Below are 25,008 nucleotides of genomic sequence, written 5' to 3'. Positions count from 1 at the left end.
ATAGTGTAGATCGGTGTACGGCAGATGCCTTGTAAAGGTTATGGAGAGGAAATGTCTCTCTTAAGTGTTTGGTATTTTCTTGGTAATTGTTGCTGAATGCACTTCCTTGTAAGAGTTTGCTGATTGCTCGAGGTGTTCAAATTGATGATATAACTTGTTGCTTCTGTCATAGTTTGGAGGAACTTCCAACTCATTTATTTTTAACGTGTTCAGTTTCATCTCAAATCTGGTACTTTACTGCGCTTTGGCTTGAATTTTTACTGGTTTTGCCTCCAGATGTATCGACTCATTTGCTTTCTTGGATTGGTATTGGCTGTAGTAAAAAAGAAGGGATATGCTTATTAATTATTTGGGTAAATACAGTATGGTCTTTGTGATTACATAGAAATAAAATTGTATTTTTCAATGGTATATTGGATGAGAGAGAAGTTCTAGATTCTATTATTCTGAAGTCCTGAAAATGACTATCACTTGTTAGTAAGGGAGAAGCTATTTTGTTAGCTGATTGATATTTGAACGCACGAAATTGCATCCGTCTTAGCTTTGTATAAGTATATTTTTGTTTTTTATTTCTCTGAGTTAGTAATTTTTTTTTCTGTATATATGGGTTTTGAGTTCCCCTTAAATGTTCTCTAATAATATATGTTTTGCCTATAAAAAAAAAATTACCTTAGAATAATATTACCTATAATTAATATTACCTTGTGGTAATTAGATGTCATCGTGAATCATGTTAATATTATTTATAGGATTCAATAAAATTATCTTATAATTTTAAATTTAAATATTTTACTTTTACTTATTTTTTCTTTTTTACATACTTAATACCCAAATTAATGTTAGCAATAAATTTTAATGAAATATAACATAAATAACCTCAATTTGGATTGAAAAACAAAAGATGCCCTTATCGTACCTTAGTTACTTTTTATATATATATAAATATATCTAAATCAAAAAATAAATACTTACATCGTAGAGAAAAAAAATTTAAACAAATCTATATTGATATTGAAATTATAAAATAAATATTTGTATTTTAAAGATGATAAGTCATACACATAATAAGTGTTTTATTATCTATATCATTAGAATAAGGTTTTACATCACATGTAAGTAAATATTCTATATAAAATTATGTTAATATCTTAATGATATAAGTAAATAATTTATATTTGTGTCTAGTACAAATATTACGCAAAATTTAAAACGTCCAGTGCACCAAAAAAAGTAATAATATTCGTGTGGGATATGTTGCTTAATACAATTCTACAAAGAAATTTAACCAAATGCAGATTTACGATTTCTTTAGAAACTTGTGAGTTTTATGATACTAAAGATGAGGAGACACTACACCTTTTTTTTTTTGCATTGTGATATTTCTATGAAACTGTGGTATATGGTATTCGAATAATTTAATGTCAATATACTTCTTACTTAAAAATTTGCATGAGACATTACTGAGTATGTGTAGAATTTGATGTAAAAAAAAGAAATAAAAGAGAGTTATAATAATATGATTTGCAGTAGTATGAACAGTTTGACTTTAGAAGAATAATATTATATTTAATAATGATTTATTAAATATTAGTGAAATGTTTGACTATATTAAGTATCATTCTTATAAATAGCTCGCAAAAAACTCAATTATGTATATGTATTGGATTAATGATCATTTAACATATATTATTAATTTTCTTTAAAGATGTAATGGGTTAGAGTGTCTTTTATATTTATATTTTATATTTAATAAAATATTAATGCTTAATACAAAAAAGAGAGTAAATAACATTGTAAAATTATTTCTTCATATATAATTGATTCAATTTAATATTATACTCTAAAAAAAATTGGTGAATATTGTACATCAATATTTGTTAACATTAAAAATATTTTACTTATAAATAAAATATTTCTTAATAAATTATATTAATTAATTTTTATATCTTGAAATTTTGCGTAATATAACCTCAGGTATATAATAAGATAAAATACACTAAAAAAAATTGAAGAATTGGGAATAGTGAAAATCTATAACAATATACTAAGACTTGCAACGAGTTCATGTGTTGGGCGGGGGACCCTCAATGTTTTCAAAAGATTATATTTTTATTAATATATATATATATATATATATATATATATATATATATTTACTTATTTGATATATTGTCGTCATTTGTCCCCCTCCTTTCTATTTTTGTCCCTAAAGTGGGCCTTCTTTATTAACTAAAATGTTTAATTCATATTCCACCAAAAAATATAACATCTCCTAATAAATAGGGGGAGGGGGCATAAACAAATTTAGTATGATAAATATTTCCAAATTAAACTACAAATTAAAGAAGGAAAAAACAGCTGCCTATTCAAAAGATTTGTTTTCTTATATTAAAATTAATTTTAATTTTTTCTATTAACAAGTAATAATTGTTGAAAAAAATACAATTTAATGATAATTTTAAATATGCATCGTGCTTTATTGTAAATGATAAAAACAATTTATACAATCGTTGAAGTCTCACAACTTTCTTATGTTATAAAGAAATTTACCACTCATTATTCACATATAATGAATAACCCTGTAAAAATTGAAATATTTAATTTGTATTTAATAAATTAAAATGAGTAACATATGATGACATATAATTACTTTTGATATATTAAAAATATCATTAATTTGACATAATTTATTTATGTGATAATATATACTATTATTTGTTCATATATCTATTTAAATACAAAATATATAATGCATAATTTAATATGTAACATTTTTCATGCAACATTTTTTATTTTTTCAAGTCATAATTATGTCTTTTATAGGAGTTACAAAACATGTAATTATTGATTTTGATGAGTTGAATATTTATTTCTTATAAATTAAAGTGGAAGTAATAATTAGCAATCGATAAGCAATTTGTAACGATAAAAAAATTAATTCTGAATTGATTCTAAAGAGTTGCACTTAGCCTATAAATATAAATTACTGTAACCTCATAAGGCACATTATATTTAGGCTTTGTATCACTAGTTAAAATAAGATTAATACCATATTTTTTTGATTATTTTTTAAATATTTTACAAAGTAAATATTAAATGAAAAATAAATATATTGAGTATCTTAAAAAAAAAATTAATTTTTTTTAATAAACATATAAAATGTTATAGATACATTTATAAAAAATATCATAATTTTATAAAAATCTTAATCAATATCTTTAGAAATTCAAAAATAAATTTTAAAAAAATGAAATACATTTTAAGTTTTAATAAAAACATTATCGATTTTCAAACCAATATCCTAATATTCAAATTTCATCTATAAGAGTTTTGATAAATTATTCATATAAAGTCAATTAAAAACAAGGACATACTTAAACAAGTTGTAGTCAATCTAGTTAAAGTAGAGTAGTTATGAAAATATAATGACCACAAATTTTAAAAATGTTTAAATTAGTATATTTGAATGTTGTGCCAAAGCATTAGTATACATATTATCATTATTTTACAAAGTCTTATACATTACATTTGAAGAAAAGAAAATGCATTATTGGTCATTAAATGGTTAAAGGATAAACCTTGACATGATCATCAACTTTTGAAATTTCATGCATGGTGTGGTTAACAACTTAACGTTAAGTATACTTACTTAATGATTGATCACTTGCCACCGAACGCACTGGTTTCAATGCTGACACACATAACGTCAACGTTACGTCTTTTACCATATTTTTAACAATTTTGTTAATATTAATTTTTGAAGTGATTTATAGAAAAACATAAAAAAAATATTTACTATATTACAAAGTTTAATTTTAATTTTTTTTGCAAGTTGCATAGCTTAATTTTCATAAAAGAAAAGTCATTACGTAAAACAAATGTCTTACTTGCCAAAGCAAGTTTCTTTAGAATATTTTATTATATTTACGTGGAGTAAGTCTGTACGATAAGCTATCATTACGGAAATAAACATATTCTTAGTACGAAATTAGGGGAATTATATTGCTTTAAGCGATCATATTAGGCATTAGTAGTGCTCTATACGTATCCAAACGTGCCAACTCTGGATGGTAATTTTGCTTAGGATGTAACCATGGATCTTATTTGTTAATTGTAATGGGAGTTAAGTGACTGTAACCTTCGCTTTCTAGTTATTTGTGAGCTTAACTCTTCAAAATTTAGGTGCAATTTATTCTCAAATTTGTACCTCTTATCAATAAAATTACTTCTGCATGTAAAGAAATATAAATTATAATTTGACCAATCGGGCATGAAATTGGTTACTACTGCTAATTTACTGACTGATGAAGACACACCCATGCCTATAAATATTACAAAATTCTTCGTTGATAAGAGCATTAAAGTGTTTATGTAGGAATTAATACTCACTCTCACACTACAACTATCTAATAGTTGTGGAGCCCACTGTGAGACACCATCTTGAAACAATTTCTCCAATGTTCGAGATTTTGTGACAGAACAACAATAAATAGGCCAAAAATCAATCAAGAAAAAACCTAATATGCTAGGGCAATTCAACATGTATGTAGATCCAAAATGATCTTTAAAATGAAGTCTTTCGTTTTTAATTAAAGTAATTTATTATAGTCATAATAATTTTGTTTCTAGTTTATTTTTCATACTTTCAAAACAAATTTTTGGGTTAAATTATCATAATTAAATTCATTAAGCATTTTTCAGGGTATAATAAAATTAATCCATCTATTCTTTATTGAAACATTATTATTTTTAACAAAAATTTTGTTAATTTTAGTTTAGAAACTTCCTTTTATCAAAGTAATAATTACTAACATTATTTTATAAGCAATATATGTATATAAAAAATCATGTCTTCTTATTGACTATGTTAATTGGTGTATTATTTTCATTTATATGATTTCTTTTAAAACTTTTAATTTTTAAAATATTAATTTTTACAAAGAACAACGAAACATTATGACATCTGAGAAGAATAGTATGTAACTAATATATATTTATTATAGTCAGTATTTTTGGAACTTTTGATTTATTCTAATATATAAAATATTAAATAATGAAAGATATACATTTTAAATTACATTAATAGGAGATAAAAAATAAATTAATGAGGAAAAATATGCAAGTTATTCTTTAGAAAATATATTTTTTAATAATTAACAATATGTTTGAAAATGTAAATTGTAAGGCAACGTTACCTTAATTTAGCCGGCCATGCTAATATAAACTCACATTCATCTTAGACGGTAAGCAATCGTTACTCCACCTTAAACCTTGATGATTTTGTTCATCTTGGACGTACCTGATTGTTAGTAATAAATCATTTTTGAATTTACAAGTTTCTTACAAGTAAATGTAACTTGTCTTGCAAGCACAGACAACATCTTTTTCACTCTTTTCTTTGTAGTTATATCATATTTGAGCAATTATATATACTATTCTCTCTCCCCATTTATCTCTTTACTGAAGTGAAATTCGTCAAAGACGACAGTGGTGGAAGAAGCTCCTACATCTAAAATGTTAATCACAATGGCTGAGCTGACATAGGTTGTTAATGGATGGTGATAACGGAAAAAGCAAAATCTTTGTCAATGTGGCAGTGCAAGCTTAAGGGGCGAAATTAAAAGTCAAAGTTCAACGCTGAAACGTGTAGTGTGGTGTTCGGTAGCATTCCTCAGAAGCCATGGTGGTTGTGCTTGATGGGTCATGAATGGCAGTGGCGTAAATCTAGTGGGATTTTGGGTTTCTGACGTGTTGTGATGGCCTTGTTGGTGGCAGAGGTGTGACTTCGGCGATTTTGATGGTGGTGAATGGTAGTAGTGGACAAAGTAGAACTCGCTTTTACCTACCCCAAGAAACATTTCTAGGAAGCGAAACTCCTATAAGATGATACAATAATTGACCATATTCCACTGGAGAAGTAAGTACGTGCAAGCCAAAGTCTTAAGAATGTGCATATGTATGATGCTAACCGATCAGCAACATGGTTGCCTTCACGATGCATATAAGTTAGCTTGACAATCCAGTCCCTATTCGTAAACTTTAGAATAACATCTACAATGGTTGCATATGGATGAGGGGGGGGGGGGTGGTATAGCCATGCATGAAAAATTAAGTAAAGCGCACTCAAAGAATCAGTTTCAACCCATTAGTTTTAAATCCTTTAGTCCAATCTACTTGTAATGCTGAGCGGATTCCTCCAATTCACCCATGAGATCAGTTTTTGATCCAATGTTTCTAACAATCTAGCTATGTTTATAAAACTACTTGTGATATATTGTTATTGGTAATTAGTTACTGGTTTAGGTGCTGGATTAGTAGGATAAATTTAAACTTTTATAACTTTTTATTTCATAGCATGTGTAACCACTAAAATGACATGTTTTACTTGATAAAATAAAGTCTAAAATTTATTGCAGTAATTTCATTAAAAAAATCCTCTTTTTGTTGGTAAACAAAGACCCTCTTTTTTAATAATATTGAATTTTCCCAAGTCTCGTTTCACCTCTACAATTAGTTACTCACCGTTAACATTGTTTCCTTGATTTTCTTTTTAAAAGAAGACAAAAAATAATAGTTGAAGCAACTTTATTAGGCCGCAAACCAAATTTGTTAACTAATAAGCAATCAAGCAGGTTAGGTATAGAATTTTCAAGTGTTGAAAAATATTTCCCTGAAAATTAATCTAGTTTCTTCAGTCTCTGCAAAAATTATGCACATTAAAGGTTATCCAATAAATTTAAGAGTTTTAATAACACTATTTCTAGCATCCTTTTTATAACGCATTTTTACTTAATGAAATTTATTAAAAATTACAAAAATTTTAATTAATAATAAACAGCGTATTTCAAAACATATTATTAGCAATTTTTCTAAACGTAATGCGATGTAAGAGCCTTTTCACGTGTATTATTTATCCAACAATTTAATTGCATTTATAACAATCACATGCGACGGTTGAAAGTAGTGTAGTATGAGTTTGGTTATGTACGAGGTGGTGTGGCAGTAATGAGAAAAGCAATGGATGTTGACGAGTAAACAAACTGTAACCACATTACGAAAGCATATATATGGTTGAGTTTTTCAAAGTGAGATTCATAAAAGATTCGACAATGAAATATTATGTCATTGGGTTGATGAAAGTGAACATTTTGTATTGCCAGCTACAATTCGCTCTAAGCATGACCTTCAACTACGAACCATGCAACCTTGTGATGCTCACGTTTGTGTGTAAATTCAAGGTCCACAAGGCACAAGCTGTAAAGGGTAGGCATGGCAGTTGGTGGTGGGTGGCAACAATGCACTGCATGTCAATGTTCAAAGCATGGATCACATGCCGTTTCATAGATCCCATAAGCTATTGTCCATTTATTGAACAAAAATCATTAATATTTGTTTGTGGTCTTTTACATTGTGCGAATTAATTAGGATCCATTTGTACATGAACATGAATGAAACTTTTCATGTACAAATGACTAACTTGCTTCAATGTTGGAAACTTATAATCGGTTTTGAAATATGTTGATGGATGGTTGTAAATTGACTTTCACATAAGTCGAAGCACGTTACACGGTGGTAATAAATTATAGGTTTACATATTATTTTGGTTTTTATATAATATTGTTTTGTTAATTTACTCTTGATACTAACATCCAAGTTCGTAACTAAGTTTTTAAATAAATAATTTTTAAAATAACCTTCATAACATCACTATATCATATTTAAAACATTTTATTTTAGTTCCTACACAATATATTTTTTTGTGATTTTATTTATGATACATTTTTCATTTCAGTCCTTAAAAAAATTATAAGGATCAAATAAAAAATAAATATATATGGGGATAAAAGTGAATTATATTTACATGAATTTAAAACATTTTTTTAATCTTTTATTATATTTTAAATCACATGTTTATCCGTGGGCGATTGAACAATTCTAGAGCTAGCTTTTAAGAAAATTGGATTTTATATATTAATGCAAGAAGAATCTGTTAATTATTTTAATTTTTGTTAAATTAAAAAATTTAATAACAGATAAGCCTAAAAAATTTAGATTAATAAATTATAAATAGGACAAAACTAAGATGCAATACATTGAATATTTCTGGTATTATTCTCCTATCAATATTAAAATTTTACTAAAAAATTTATGCAATAAAAATCAACATTAAAAATTAACACACAATATTGAGATAAAACTCCAATCTTAATTAAAAAATAATTATAAGAGAACCTATATTACAACACTTAGGTTATATCCTCATAAACATAAACCGTCCAATCATAGCCAACTACAAGGAATCCGGGTATGCTTTTAAACAGGTTTGGGGGGTTTGACTGGATCGGCCAATGGTCCAGTTTACAATGAATCCCTTTTTAAAATTAATTTAATCATATTTTCAAATCACTGATAATGACAGTAAGGGGAATATTCATAGAAGTTATTTCTGTTAATGTCAAAGTTGAGAAAGAATCAGTTGGAACTAATTACCTGTTTCCTTTTCTTTTTAATTAGTGCAATTTTCCCCTCTTACTTGAAATCAATTCAAATTTTTTGGAGTATGTTTTTCTTCCTATATCCATTTGGCTTTAAACTTATATGTTAAAAGAAGTAACGCATTTGACTTACTGTTCATTACATCTCCGCTATATGTGCAGTTTGGTACCATGGTTTTGTAACTTTTGTTCCAAAAATACATGAACTTTTCTTCAGTTTTAATATTATTTTAAAAATAAACTATACGTCCGATTGAAAGAGAGAATAACAGTTGGATGTGAAATGAAAAACATGGAACAAGGACCCAGTTTTAAAATGCTGCCAGGCCTATTATTTTTGTTATTCCAGCTTTAAACGACTGCAATAAATATACAAAGGAATGCAATGATTTGTCACGATGATAGGAATATAGATTCATTTGAACCCAATAGAGGGACACAGTACAAATTTGATTGATTGCCAACAATGATATGTCAATATGATTACCAAACTGTATAGCTAGCTGTGTTCGTGCCTTCAGCTTCATTTGGAAACATAAACCCTTGCAATTATTTCTTTTTGATTTGGCCTCTGCTCTCATTGAAACCAAAAACCAACTAAAACACCACTTGGTCAAGGGAAAGTACCTTAATACGCCACCCTTATTGTTGACCAAAAAAACATCCAACCTTATTGACATAGGTACTTCTAAAGCATTGTAAACCACGATATCTGGGGCCCTTTATAGACTTGTTATCAATTTAAATACTATAGAATATCATTAGCACAGCATTATATAAGATTGAAATGACATATCTGTGTTTTGTAGTCAACCAGAGACATTTTTTTTTTCAATTTCTCCATTTTCTTCCAAGTTTCCATGGGAAGAAAATTTGCCAAGTTGTGAGCAATAGTGTGTGTATGAATCGTGTGCAAGGTTCTGCAGAACACAAGAAACATGTTTAAGTTCACAACCCAAATGATAAACTAATGCTTTGAGGATTCGGAAGATGAGGTAAGGAAGTGAAGGTGATCTGAATACCTGTTCCTGAGAGCGGAAATACATAAAGGGTGTGTAATATAAAAAGTTTGACACCCTAGAGGTATATATATCTGCATACCTGCAATTGAAATATATTTAAACAGTTCATTTTCAAGAAAGTGCATAGTCTGGTGTAATAGAATCAGGGGAGTCCAGAAGAGAGCACGCACTTCTCAATTTGTCTCATCAAGTGACTTTTATCCCACAAACCAGCACGTGAAAGATAACCCCACCTATTGTAGGCAGATACACCAGGTTAATATCATAGGCAAGGGGTAAAAATAACTGAAATGCAACAAGCAGCATATAAGTTCATTGTTACAATGGCCAATCTGCTTTTCTCTCTCTTACTACAGTGAAGGAAGAACAAAATAATGAAAAATAGAAGAAAAAATGTTGCCAATTTATTGCAACCTTTTGGAAGTACAAAATATGGATTACTACAATCTACGTTCACATGCTATTTTAATAATATTTTGCATGATGATTTTGCATTTTAGATGCTTATGGCATGCTTATTCTAACATAACAAGTTAATCCTCGGGAGGGGAGAAAATAGTAGTTTTGGCCAGATGCATGAAAGAAGAGTTGAGTATTTTAGAAAAATGCACGGGACATGTTGACCAAATCAATCATCAATCACAAATTCTTTCCCATGGCTAATCAATAATAAGAATAAACAGGGTCTGTGTACAGATATGTTGCAGAAATCAATAATAGCTGAGTGTGATAGAGAATTTCTATATCAATAACTCCGTACTTTGAACATACCTTTTGTTGAAGAGCTCCCCTTCTGCCTCTAGCATTGGAGCAATTTTTTCATCAAGTCTTCGCATAACAATAAGTAGCTTTTGCATGCTTTCAGTAAGATTTTCATCATCCATTTTAGTTGCAGCAAGAGTCTTTCAATACACAGAAAATCTTGATATCAATATTAACAAATACATGTTGCCAATATGCCATTCTTGAATAATATTCATATTAAATTATCTGGTTTGGTTAAAAAAAAAAAAAACAAAAACATGTAACACAATGGCATAGTCTATAACACCACATCGAGAGCCAATTTAAATGCGGTTAATTGATCAAGTCTTTGCACAAAAAGAAGTAGCTTTTGCATACTTTCAGCAAGGGTTTTGTCATCCATGTCGCAGCAAGGGTCTTCCAGTACATGGAAAATCTTAATATCAACATTAATGAAAACATATGCCATCCTTGAAATTTTGCTCATTAAATTTATCAGGTACAGTTCAAAATGAAACATGTAACACAATGGCATATTCAATAACTCAAAATAGAGAGCCAATAAAGTAAACAAGGATAACCTTGGGATAATTTTCACCGTATTTTGAGTTGTATGAACATGAGAAGTTCAGTTGAAATTTGAAAAGTAACGTCAAGATATGGAAGGAAAATTCATTCCACTCCTATAAGCACATACCAGGTTTAATACTATAAGAACAAACCAGCTTAAATAGAGTCATTGTGAGAAGGTTAATGACTGCATTGGATGATCAAATTTAGCTTAAGAAAGTAAAAGAAAAGAAATGAGGCAACAAAACATCAGCAGAAGTGAAGGTTGATCACGTGAGCAAAAATGTAAAATGCAAAATAATATTCTTAATCAACAATGGGTAGATTTATGTGTCCAATAAGCCATTGAATATACAATATATAATGAATAAAGGACCAAACTTACCTGTGCAGGACGCCCTTTACTTCGCCTCTGTAGAGCCAGACGTAGTTGGTTAAAGAGATCACCTACTACCTCCTTTTGATTTATAAGCTCCACCAATGCTTGTCTATGACTCCGGCCATGAATTAGGGCACTATACTGCAGTTTGAACATTTTATAAAGCACAAAGAAATTTCACCTTTGGAAACCAGTTGATAACTTAATGTTAACAAGCATTCATATCATTTTTCCTTTCTCAAGATGAGTTCATATATATATATAAAAGACAAGATCTTTTCATATTAGTATAAATTTAAAAATTCTTACAATTAATCTGAACCTTTCATTTAATTTGTATCTAACAATTATTGAAGTAATAAATTATAACCCGTTAGATGTAAATTAAATAAAAAATTTAAATTGAATGTAAGAATTTTTAAACTTACATTAATGCGAAAAGATTCTTCCTCTATATATATATTTCAGCTAAAGAGAAAAATGAAATTTTATAGTGCATAATTAAATCACAATCAAAATATTGTCATTGCATAAATTGATTGTACTAACCTCATCTTCTAGTTCTCGACAAATCAATGCTGTTCGCCATCGCAAATGGACTTTGGATTGACTAACATCAGTGTAAATATGGTCTCCAACATACAATATCTCATCTCCATGTATATTTAGGGAATTTTCAACCATTTGTGCGCTTCCACCTGAGTATAAACCACCTGCAGATTATGATAAACAAAATATAACAAAGCTAAATCATCTAAAAAATAACTTCAAATGTAGCACATCACAAAGTCAATGCATTGTCCATATTCACAATAAAATTAGAAGCTCAGTTATGTTCGGCACAAACTAACACAGGTTATTTAAGTGGTATTATGGTCATGAGAAATACAATAAAAAGCAGTTCAGTCATTCCATCTGATCAATTCTAGAATAAAAAGAACTAAGAACTCGATAATTAATTGTACGTTGTAAAAAACGTCATTAGTGGGAATGGTCAATGAATACAAGGATAACTACAAGGATATGTAGTTACTCATTAAATAATTAAACAACATATAATCTACCCTATTTATAATATCAACACATTTTACGTTATTTACACCTTTTCAACTTGGAGCATATAAATTATCTATACCAAGCTTGTTATATACATAAATAAATCAAGGACCTCTTAATGACTTGGTGGAAACATTTACTAGTTAATCATTTGACTTGATGAATCTAGTAGTATGTCTCTAAATAAAATATTCTCTCTAATAAAATGACAATCAATCTCAATATGAAATGTTAGATTTGAAACAATATGTAAGGTCACTTGATTATCACAAATAAACTTAATTTGATTATCACAACATCATATTGAGAGACAGTATACAATTATGAACATATGTATGTATACTCTACTATGTAACCATGTTAATTAGGATAACTATACATCATTGTAATTATATTTATGACTCCTAATATAAATATATGCTTTGTTATGTAATTAAGACAGATTCTTTTGTATGTCTATAATTTTTAATTCCTCACTCAATAATTTATATTTCTTGAATTTGAGTTTGGCTTAACTCAACTCCAAAAATTAGCTTGTAAGATGATGATTATCTTTCTTTTATAAGTTCCACTTTGGTCATATCTATAGTTTATGGGATCTTCACAATAATGGGCCTAAATCCTAGATTATATCAGTTATGAATGTATATGATATGACAATACCAAAGTATAAATAAATAACCTTTCTCCCTTGTTAAAGGATTGGAATACTACCTCTTTTAGTTGGTAACACTTACTTTCCACTTAAAGACAAGTAGTAAATTCATTTTTTACTTTTCTTGTTTGTTCCTGTTTTTTTTCTTTTGAATTAAAATATGTAAGGAATAGTATTCTAGATAACACTTGAGTTGATATTTTAAACTATAAGGGAAAAGTTTGAACTAACTTGCAATCTTCTTTATTAGAAAATAATAACATTCTTAAACTTCGTGGAAAAGCAATGAAACATGCAATATGGGACCATAAGGATTACCAATTACCAGTTTCAGCCTTGAAGCATGGACGCATCAGGCCCTCATCTGTCACCACTTCATACATGGGGTGTGACATTTGGAAGAATTCTGGTTTCTTTGCTGACACAATTACCTACATATGAATGAGAACCACATTAATCCACTATCAAGAGGATAACTTCATATTGTATCAACAGTTTACAAGAACTTACAATGTCAAATAAATCTCGCCAACCCATGTCATTAGGAAGGAATCTATTAAATGAATGATGCATCATTTTGTCTGTATAATGATAATCTGAGTTGGTAATAAGCAGGAGTTTTTTGCCTGCCTGTTTCATGAAGACAACCAAGTAATGAGTAGAATTACATCATGTGCAATGCAAAGATAACATACCACAGGCAATACCTCCTTCTGATCCAAAAGTGCCACGGGTAATTCTGGATCAGGCTCTACAAACTGTTCAGGGTTAGACATAATCTCACTCTGCATAAATTCAGCAAGTCATTAGGTGCAAATAAAGCACAATATAATCATATCTTCCTAGACAACCACAAGACATGAATGTGTTCACCTTGAGGCGTCCTTCTACATGTGCCCTGAAGAGAGCTTTTACTACAGCCTGCAACTCATGCCAAAAGTGAAAAAAGGAACATTCTAATCAAATATAATGATAAGAAAATATTTGTCCACTACCTTATAAAGCCCTTTATAATCAAAGGAGCCAAGATTGCATGGTATAATCCCATCATCCAACTTGTCAACCAACTGAAAAAAATGACATTAGTAAAGTCTCATCCAAGTCAAATGTCAAAACAAATTTAAAGTGGACACGTCTAAAATAGATGCTCATAAAATAGGTGACCCTTTAGTCACAGGATAAGAATCAAATAACAAAGGCTGCTTACTAGAACTGCTTCATGTTAAAACTACACATCATAATATCTCAGAACACTCACTTGGACCTATTAACTACTTGAATGAATAAAACATTTGGAATCCCTAGTTAACTAATAGAGTCGACTAAGGAGACTTGGTAGTTTCACCTCTGCATGCCCTATTAGAGCTCATAGATATAGCTAACAACACTCAATTTTAAGACACTAATACAATCTATCACCCTTTCCAGGGATTTAAAAAAAGACAGATAAACTAAAATTTAAATGCTCCTGCAAAATTGTGGCTGAATATAGTTCCAGTAAACTTTTAGAGGTATTCAACAACAATCAAAATATACCTGCATATATGCCACAGCTTCAGACACAGAGAAAAATGTGTTGAGAAATTCCCATCGACTCTCCTGCCGCAGGTCCACTAGTTCTCTCCCATACATCTCACTTTCATGCACATAAAATTAACACTACAGAAACTATTACTCCAGCAATATGAAGGCTATATGAAGTCAATGTGGAAACTATTGAAATTATGGGGGAGGGGGGGAGATTAGGTACTGGAGGAGTAAAAGACAAAAATAAAGACTATATGATGTGTTAGGTGTGTTCTGATGTAACAGATGTCATACAAAAGATAAAACACTGTTGAAATCCCACATTGACTACAAAATGGCCAAAGTAGTGCTTATGAAAGTTATGACAATCCTCACCTTACAAGATAGTTTTAGCAACATGGGGTCTTTCAGATATACTAGAGACTTGGGGTAGTTGTGTTGGAAAGGATTAAGTTAGGCCCAAACCCAAATTTAAGATAGTGTAAGAGCCTATTGTGAATCTGACATTGAGCAACCTCAACCATAAAAAAATGACCTAGCCCCACAAATTTTTCAAATGCAATTAACCTAATTCTGTGAGTTTCCTAGTGCATCCCACTTGGCCTACACTTTTCCAGTGCAATATAAAAGAATAAATAATTAGTCATACAATCTCCACACTCGAAATGTCAAATCTAGGCTTGCGGGGTGTGTGGTGAGATTGAGATATCCCTCATCAGTGACAAAAATATGACTGAAGTAATACTAATAAAGACCCTTATTCCTAATTAAATAAGGGAAATTATGAGATAATTAAGAGTATGAAAACTATAGAAAACTATGTTTACTGAATATGTTGTGTCTAATATAGACCACACAATATAAATTTATACTCATTTACAGAATCAAATACAATTAATTTTTACCTAATAATTAAGAATTAAATCTGTAATATCTAAGAGTATTTACATTCTAACAAAAACCAATCCTAAAATACTCTATAAATCATTCTATGATACAATTCATATATTATTTATTAGAGATAGTTTTTATATTCTAACTTAGCTTATTACAACTAAAAATACTGAAAGAAAATAATCTAAAAATATAATTTAATGGCAAGGAAACAAGATAAAATTGCATCTTGGACTAGACTCAAAGTGGATAAAAGATGGGACAGCTAGATTTTATCTAGGATCAGAAACGGGCTAAACTGCACATTCTGAAGGACAAAACTGCATTCGGAGATGGGACAATGAGAGACAATCTAGACTATACAGCTAGGAAAACAAGAGATTATATCTAGGATTGGAGTGTTAGATTGCATTTGAAAGTAGGGATGGAACTATCTAGCATCTGGGATCAAAGATGAGATAAATCAGAGTTGAACCAGACTACAAATCTAATGGAGTCAATCTATGAAAAGATAGGGACAAAACAAAGTCAATATGCAAAAAAAGGATGAATGGAAAAGTTGGAAAGATAGCACCAACTTGCAGCAAAACAAGTGCATGGATAACATTATGAAATCACAGGAGTTTAGGTATTGAGGGAGGAAAAGCAGAAAATAGAGACTAAATGACATGTCAAATATGATATGATGTGACAGATGTGATGTAAAAGACAATGTTAATCCCTATTTATATTTCTACAAAACCCTTAATCTTAATTAAATAAAGATAAATCATGAGATGATAAGGAAATTTAAAATTTGATCCTAAGATACTAGAAACTATACTAAGATATAATCAAGATATTGCTGAATATTTTTCGGATATTCTAACAGAAACAGTAGCTAATCCAGTGATTATGTAATATGCACAAGTAAAGTTAAAGGAGTACTAAACTCTACTGATCCAATAAACGATAAGGAATGCTTGTGAATTAGGTTTTCGAGGAAAAGGGAGAGAGCAAATATTTTATTTTTAAATTAAGATAGTTATGTAATGTTTTTAAAGTAAATAAAAGATCAACACATTAAGTTTATATCAATCTATTATTTTATTTTAAAAATTTATGAAATTAGAGAATATTTATTAGAAATGAAAAATGTCTCGCCCTCTTTTCCCTTTTGAAAATCAACTCCGAAACTTAACAGTGGTACCTTGACTTCAAGATAACTGAACATATGACTGCATTGTGTCTTCTGACTCAACTTCGATATTGCAAGGTTTGTTGATTATATAACAAATTCACAAGAAAACTATGCACATATTTCTATAATCAAAATTCAGAATCACAAAGCTCAACACATACCTCACAGCACGAGTAGATAACATTTTGGTTCCATGCATGACTCTCTTTATATAACCAAATCGATCAGCTTTAACCAAATTGCCTCTCTCTTTATCTATGACAAGGCCTCTAATAACCTGAAAGGCATAATGCAATGCAAATATTGCTTGGACAAATCAGAGATAATAGTAATACAATAAAGTGCAAAATGCTTCAGCTTGCAAGAGATAACATGTTACCAGGTCTGGATCAAATGCAAGTCCATCAACAGGGAAACCCATATTCTTGAGGTTTTCCATACAGTAATCATAAGCCCGCCCTTCCCAAGCCTGTAAGAACTTGTATCAACATCAAAGAAGTCCATTTACCAGAATACATACACTAAATAACCTATAGTTTCAGGTAATGCTTAAAAATAAGACCTCTTTCATACTTAATATTTGATGTACATATACAAGTAAAAACTTTCAGCAGAGTAAGGAGAAAACAATCTGTACTTTCACTTCTGTGGTACACTGTCAAAATTAACAAATGCCAAAGAAAGAATTTTCATTTAAAAATTCATATGATGCCCAATCACTGTTTGCATCACATTTGTATAACCTAATTCAAAAATTACAAATATTACTTGTACTTTTATTTTTTTGTTTAAATATATGACATATAATACAAGTGAAGATTAGGCAAAGTTATATGTGCAAGCTTAGCAGTTAAATTAAAATGGTTCACAAAAACTATATATCTCATAAAATTATCGATGTATCTTAGAGTATATAAGATTATCTTGGATGATCTTGTAGGAATAGTTTCCATTTTTTAATAAACAATTTACTAAGGTAGAAAAGAGAGGTCAAATGCTAGGACACAAGATCCTCAAGAGCTACTACAACAACAACAATAAAGTATTATCCCCTTAGGTAAAGTCGGTTGCATGGATTATACGGTGCCATTCAGTTCAATCATAAACTAAATTCTCAGAAATATTATTAACCAACATATTTCTTTTAATAACTTCCTCTAAGGTTATAGGCATCCCTCTACTTCTTTTTACTAGACTAAAAGTTATGTCATCCATTTTCCTTATTGGTGTTTTCAAGTATTTTTTTTACATATGACCAAACTACTTTAGATGATTTTTAATTATCTCTTCCATTATAGATGCTATCTCAATATTTTTACATATACAATTATTTCTTATTTTGTCATTTCTCATATAATCACTCATCCACCTTAATATTCTCATTTCTATTCCATGTAAGCCATTTTCTTTTGTAACGATGTTTTTCAATCAACTTTTGTAATATATATATATATATATATATATATATATATATATAACTTTTGCTATAAATCTCTATGATATAAAACTAAATAGATTTTCTATAATTTTAGTTGCATCTCGTAATCTATGTTTAATTAATTTTTTTTTCACAACTTTATAGTGCGATTCATAATTTTAATCCATTTATAGTTCACACAATTTTGAATATCACTCTTGTTTTTGTATATTGAAACCAAAATATTCTTCCTCTATTCATCTAACATATTTTTAAATCTTAAAATCTTATTAAAGAGTTTAGTAAGTCATTTAATTCTTTGTTCTCCTAAACATTCTCTAAATTTTAAAACGGATATTATTGGGGCCAACTGCTTTCATTGTCCATCTTATGAATTTCCTTTATTTTTCAAACAAATTTTACAATAATGATAAATTTAGATCATTCACTTGCACTTCTAATCTTGCTATATTTCCATTTACACCTTATCCATCGTTAAAAAGGTTTATAAAGAGTTTTTCCATCAGCCTTTGATGTTTTGATATGTAACCAAAACTTTTTTCTCTTCATTCTTAATACATTCAACTTGGTCTAAATTTTTAGATTTTCATTTTCTACTTTTGCCAAGAATAAAAAAGGAGAAAAAGAGCTCAAAACTAGAAATATGCAATGCAACATGCCACTCTCTCTGAAGATCATACAAAAATGCCACTTCAAAAAGGACCATTGCAAAACACCACAAAGATGCTAGGTGAACTGCTCCATCTCAAATAAACTCAAGAGACAACCAACAATCAATAAAGATTCCAGCATTTCTTTTCAAACAGATGCAACAAATATCTTCAATTTGAAAACAGCACCAAAGCTTTTTAGCATCCCTACTGGTGCAAAATCCTCTAAAATTAACAGAAAAGAACAGCCGGAGATCCTTGGGGCAAACCCAATCCTCACTTAAAACACCAATGACCAAACAAGTTATATTTCATTATACTTATTGAATTGTTTCTGTATTTGACTAGGATTATGAGTCAATTACTAGAATAAAGAGGGGTTTAGTGTTTCATCTATTTTATTACATCGTTATTCACAAGAAAATATTATAGTGTCTTTTTTTCTCTTTTCCTTCTTTCATACTTAAATCCCTATAATTTCAATGATTACCTTCACATTATAATGCATCAAGGTATAATCCATGTCATATCCGATGGCACTAATGGATCGTAGATTCAGTGTCCGAGTGCAGAATATTCCACGAGGTGAATTTCTTGATGAATAAGGACTCTGCATGAGGACACTAAAGAATATTGTTTACTTAATGTAAATTTATAAAGCTCCCAGCCAAAATCCAAACAGACAAGAGTAAGAGCATAAAAATAGAGAGACAAAGTGAGCTGGCCAGCAACAATTGTGAAAAAAACAACTATTGGTAAAAGATATATATTATGCCCAAATCTTGAGGTAAAATAAAATAGATAATTATTAATCAGTTCATTAATTGAAAGGGAAGAAAAGTAATGGTTCAAATTGCACAAATGTACAATGACAACAAATTAATTTACCACATAAAAATCTCATTATCATATACAACTTTCTCAAATGTGGCACACCTTTGTGGCCAGGTTACTGTATCCTAGAGTGATTTTGGTCCCTCAATAATGTTTTGCTCCAATTAAGTCCCCTAATTTTTCCAATTAAACAAATCAAGTCATTCCATCAGTCTGTCATTCAATTACAAATGGAAATAATTAATGCAGCATGGCACACGATTTTCAGATGCAACATAATTTGGTACCGAGTTGGTCATTTAAAAGGACCCACTGTGACATGTACGACTAAAATGGATCAACTAGTATAGTAAAACTAAACATAAAGAAACCAATGGATGATGCACTTTAATCCCACATCTCACAGTGAGTTCTTTTGGATGACCAATTAAAGAATTTTGTATTCCACATCTAAGAATCATGAGCCATGTCAGTTATTTTCCTTAAAAACTGGATTGCAGACTAACAGGACTTGATTTGTTTAATTAGAAAAATTGGAGGACTTGATTGTAGCAAAAAAATATTGGGGGACAAAAAATTGCACAAATAGAAGAGGAACCAAACGTAAAAGTAATTCTATAAGAAAATTACATTGAAGTCTCAAGTTTGTGAAACCTATCACAATTCCTCCTCTGGTTACATATTATACAAAGGCCTGCATTTAGTTGTTTATTAAGGTTGTTGAAAAAGTTATGCAAGGAGTATATGTTTATGAAAGAAAAACAATCATATAGAATGTAATTGTCTCATGAAAAAGAACAATTGAAAAGGAATAGGCCAATGCATAACTAGGTAATGGGTTGGTTGCAACTTGTAATTTGCATAGGCTTCACAAACTGCATAAGGGGAGGTATGTGTAATTTACTCTATAACTATTCATTTTGAGACTCCAAAAACATAAAGCTAGTAGGTCTAATGCACCGGAATATCCAATTTTTTCAGTAAATCATCAGCTTCTCTAGCTTCTGTTCTGGCCACCTCCTCTATTGGACCTTCTAATGCAGCATGTCCATCAATTCCTACAAGGGAAACCAAGATCATTGCAACCACAACCAAAGATATATATTTGATTATCTGTAGTTAATATCAATAATTTATGACAAAAGGAACAAATTACAATATCCTTGTTCTAACAATTTTAAGGATGAATAGGGAGGGATAAGCCTTAAAATTTTTCCTCCCAGATTGGGGCATAAACAGAGAAAACATGGTATTTGAAATTAAACAACCAAATACATTTTTCCTTCTTGATTTATATCCATGTCTACTACATACCCAACCGAAGTTTGGTTTGAAGAAAATGATACTTTAGTTGAATCCAATAAGCTCAAGATAATTAAAACTAAACTTTGGGTGGGATTTAATGAGAATGGAAAAACCATATTTTTCTAACAATAAGGTCATATGATGTGTGTGTGTGTATGTGTTCCATTTGATTCAGTTTAAAAATCAGTATTTCCATTTGAAACCAAATTTTAGGAGGTTAAGTGATTACAATAACAACCAAGTCTTATCCTACTAGGTGAGGTCGGTTACATAAATCAAGCAATGCCATGAAGCTCGATTAAAAACTAAATTAAACAAGGGAAACAGCCCAGGCCTGAGTCGTTCCCTCTAGCGCAAATGTTTTATAATAAAAATTACTGATTCTATATGTAATTTTTGTGGGGGGGAAATATTTTGAACTTGGACCCTAGTATTTTTCTCTTTGGCTGCCTTATAAAAAATGTCTAGCTCAGCCCTTCAAAATATTTCCCCTTCACCCTTCCTCTACACTTCAAATTTAACTCTCAAAGAAGTCAAATGACTCCTTCACTGCCTTCCTTCCCTTCTTCTAACAAGAAAACTTCAGGGGAAAGTTGAGCAAGGGTTATACATAAGGGAAATAGTTTCCCTTCTATTCCATTCAACTTTAACTCTCAAACAAGGGAAAGAGAATTCCCATCCTCTTCTTACATAAACATTCAAACAAGGCAAAGTGACTATTCTTTCATCCCCTACTTTCCCTTCCATTCTACTAAAAACTATCAAACATAACACATCTATAATACTTGATAGAGAGAAGATCATTGCAAATCATACACACCTCTTAAATCCATGACTAGAAATTAAAACCTTGTTAAAGATGCACACAAAATTGTACAAGACATAAACCAAATCTTCCTCTACCAAACCATACATCATTTCATTGTTTAGACAAGTAAGTAGTTCCATATATAGTGGAGAGGGGATTATGCCCCAGAAATACTTAACTTATCATGGACTACAACATGGACCTCAATAGAATGAGCCTAACACCAAGCCCAGCCCATTTTTAACTAAGCCTAAGCTTCATACCTAGCAAGCGTGGTTATGATACAATACACATATGATATGATGAGGACATGAAGATGTGGCAACGTTTGAAAAAACATAGCACATGACATGGCTATTATACAACATATATAATTAACATAGGACACAAATCTTAACCCATAATCTCAGAATTGATTCTTTAAAATGAGAATGAGTCATTATAGACATAATAAAATCCTATAGTTTATCTAATTATTGTGATATCTCATCTGTATTAGTATAAAAGTTTAATATTAAAAGCTATACTTATTATAATGTAACTAGGTGTATTTGAAGTGTCTATGAACTGTCCAACATGGATACAATACAAACATGGCCTACTGTTTTGAAGTGTTCTTGCTCCTTTGCTTTATACCAACTCGTGTAATACTAATGGATCATTGAATCAACAAAACATTTTGACAGAATGAGTTGGCATGCTTCTCGGAGAGAAGAGTGGCAAAACAAAAGATCCAACTAATGAGTTACCTAAGAGAACTTGTTAAGGAAAAAAAATGAAAGCATTAAACATCGGAACTTAAAATTCTTTACTTTTCATTCAATACTTTCCATTTTTTAATTATTTACAAGTTCCCTAACATGGCTCATTAGCATTTGCCAAATTCAAAAGTTCTAATCAATTAAGCACACAATCCATTTTCCAATAAAAGGAAATGAACCAGCAGTTGGTAGCAAGGAAGTTACAACCAAAGAATCATGTTACAACCAAATTCACCACCCTGTGACAGAACAAGCGAAATCCATCTAACCTGGTTCTGTCCAGTACATTGACGAGCAAAATCAGCACTACAATTCAACCATAAAAGCCCACTGTCCATGACCAAGGGTAGGTACCGAAACATAGATTAATTAAGCGCTTACTCAATAAGTTTTTATTACATAAGGCGAGTGTCTATTGTCGTTCTTATATGTCTATTGTGTTCTTATTTAAGCCATTTTTGTCTAAAAGATCATTTTTTTTTCTATCTTATAACCGCATTAATAATAGGAGTGGGAATAAAATATGGGAGTGGCAATAGACACTCCCCATAAGGGCTCATGTCATAGATTTGACCATAAAACTTTCTAGAATAAGCTAGAAAGAGCTTACTTTAATAAACGATATTAGAAGCTTATTAAAATAAACTAAAAGAAGCTTTCGGAAGTTATAAATTAATTTCATTAGCTCCTCGCAAGACACAAGAAACATGGAACACCGTGCAGCTGAACATAAACATATAATCACACAACTCCAACAGAACAACACACCACTCCACACAGCACAAACAAAAAAACTGAAGTATATGGAACAGAACACAAAACGGTAACGGATGAAGTTGAGAGTTTTACCAAAAGCCTCGAGGTGCTCCACCTTAACGTTCAAGTTCCCTTTGGTGCTTTCGCCAAGATAATCGACGTCGCAGCTATTGGAAGGCGTAACGGAGAAAACGCTCCCGTCATTGACTTGGTTAGAGTCAACGGAACAGAGACAGAGCGTGGAAGCGTGTATAGTGAGTTCTACATTGAAAAAGGCGTTACGGGAAGTGGGTCCGTTTTTGAAGCAGTTAGTTGGAGAAACATGGAGGGGTAGGGAGAAGGGCTTAGCGACGAACATCTGCGTGGGAGTGCAGTGGCGGCGGTGGCGACGGTGGCGATGGAGGTTTAGTTGGCGGGAGAACAATGGAAAACAGAATCTGTGTTCTTCGGAACGCAGAAAGTGAGTGACAGCATGGAGATTGGAGAATCAGTTCACATTTCATTCAACTATTTCATTTTTCTATTCCCCCGTCGTGTCAATGTCGTTTTCTAACTTCTTATTTAAGTGAAGAGTGAAATATCCCAAAATATAAGTTTAACTTTGAGGGCTTTCTACTTATTTTATATTTATTTTTTATTCTCAAATTATTCTACTTGTAATTTTCAATTTTAAAATATGTTAATATTTAAGCATGCTGAGATATTAGATTTTTCCTTTTAAAAAATATAGTTTTGTTATTAACGATGAAGAGTGAAATGTGAGAATAAATAAATAAAAGATTAATTTTTAAGGTTTTTTTCTATTGAAATCCTTTTGAATACTTATTGGAGCTGCATGATCATATGTTAGCCTGGAAAACTTTCTACTAATTAATCCACCATGGTCATTAAAATTTATATTTCTTACTTATATATTTTTAAACATTTTTTATTACATAATTTAAAAAAAATTAACTGTTAAATTAAATTTTTTAATTATATAGATAATATTTGCAAAACTTTAGATTAATCTAAAATTGTTTAATATAATTTTTTATATCAAAATTGATATAATATATATATATATATATATATATATATTTGAAATGTATAAATATAATATATTTTCATTTTATTTTTACTTTTGATAAAATTTGACACGGGCAATTAAGATAATATATAATTAAATTTAATCATTATATTAATAAAAAGTATATTATGTATAAAATTATTGATCATATAAAGATGAGTATAATTTATATACTTATACCAATATAATTTAATTTCTCCTCTATATATATACATTAAGTGTTAAAAATTCAGTTTTAAGAATACTGATTTCTTAATATAATGGCAATTTGTTTTTACTTAGGAAATGGACCTTCGGTAACTTGTAAATTTACATTTCACTTGATTTGTTTATCAATCGTTTTTCATATGGATTTTAGTTTATTATTTATATTTTATTGGAATTTTTAAATTAAATATATCTTATATTTAATTGGGATTTAAATTATATTTTTATCCTATTAGAATTTTAGTTACTTTGATGGGGATGAATTGTGCAGTAGTACTCGCTTTGGTCAAATTCCACTTAGGGATCAAATGATTGGCTTTGCTGTAAAGATAAATTGGCTGCAAAACACTTTCAAAATTGTTTTTGTTGATGCAACTCCTAACCAAATACAATATCATTATCGAGCATGTATATTATGATTGATTGGAGGTTCATCTAATATATTTATCGTTAATGGAATATTTTGACAGTGCTGGATGATATACTTCAGGTTCAGCATGTTTGACCAAGCTATATAGAGAACTATGCATTGGTAGTGCTCAAAATACAAAAGCTATAGGTGGATGCATGTGGCTTTTACCATCTTGGGAATGGTACCAATTATCTTTTATTTGTACTGTTATAAGGGATGGTTTACTTGCAAAAAGCACTCCAACTC

The 25,008-nt window shown here is 30.0% G+C and overlaps 1 protein-coding gene across 3 annotated transcripts; it reads right to left on the bottom strand.

Moving 5' to 3' along the window:
* Positions 1-8,920: 8,920 nt before the first annotated feature.
* LOC113848883 (5'-nucleotidase domain-containing protein 4-like) lies at positions 8,921-23,561 on the bottom strand. 3 transcript variants are annotated; one of them, XM_027478284.1, is made up of 18 exons: positions 23,168-23,544; positions 20,405-20,502; positions 19,101-19,220; positions 16,902-16,991; positions 16,684-16,799; positions 14,458-14,557; positions 13,917-13,988; positions 13,795-13,842; positions 13,629-13,706; positions 13,432-13,551; positions 13,247-13,352; positions 11,760-11,923; positions 11,392-11,411; positions 11,217-11,319; positions 10,289-10,419; positions 9,688-9,750; positions 9,518-9,596; positions 9,281-9,415 (listed from the first exon to the last, which is right to left on the bottom strand). In XM_027478284.1, exons 1-18 carry the CDS (start codon positions 23,430-23,432, stop codon positions 9,305-9,307), a joined length of 1,884 nt encoding a protein of 627 aa, XP_027334085.1. In that variant the 5' UTR covers positions 23,433-23,544; the 3' UTR covers positions 9,281-9,304. The 3 variants fall into 3 exon arrangements, 2 of the variants coding, with proteins under 2 accessions (XP_027334077.1, XP_027334085.1); XM_027478276.1 differs by lacking the exon at positions 11,392-11,411 and having other exon boundaries at positions 8,921-9,415; positions 11,217-11,351; XR_003502039.1 differs by lacking the exons at positions 9,518-9,596; positions 11,392-11,411 and having other exon boundaries at positions 8,961-9,415; positions 9,597-9,750; positions 11,217-11,351; positions 23,168-23,561.
* Between the last annotated feature and the right edge of the window lie 1,447 nt (positions 23,562-25,008).

Source organism: Abrus precatorius, unplaced genomic scaffold (genome assembly GCF_003935025.1).
Source record: "Abrus precatorius isolate BTA unplaced genomic scaffold, Abrus_2018 Scaffold10, whole genome shotgun sequence".
Classification (NCBI taxonomy): domain Eukaryota; kingdom Viridiplantae; phylum Streptophyta; class Magnoliopsida; order Fabales; family Fabaceae; genus Abrus; species Abrus precatorius.
Note: the sequence above shows the minus strand (reverse complement) of the source record. Positions and strands in the feature narration are given on the sequence as shown.

Excerpts from the sequence above, each read along its gene's own strand:
- LOC113848883 (XM_027478276.1), bottom strand. The coding sequence starts at position 23,432 with ATGTTCGTCGCTAAGCCCTTCTCCCTACCCCTCCATGTTTCTCCAACT. Across the intron at positions 14,558-16,683 it reads TTATCTACTCGTGCTGTGAG|TGAGATGTATGGGAGAGAAC; the intron begins GTATGTGTTGAG and ends TGTGCATGAAAG. Across the intron at positions 9,416-9,517 it reads ATTTCCGCTCTCAGGAACAG|AACCTTGCACACGATTCATA; the intron begins GTATTCAGATCA and ends TGTGTTCTGCAG.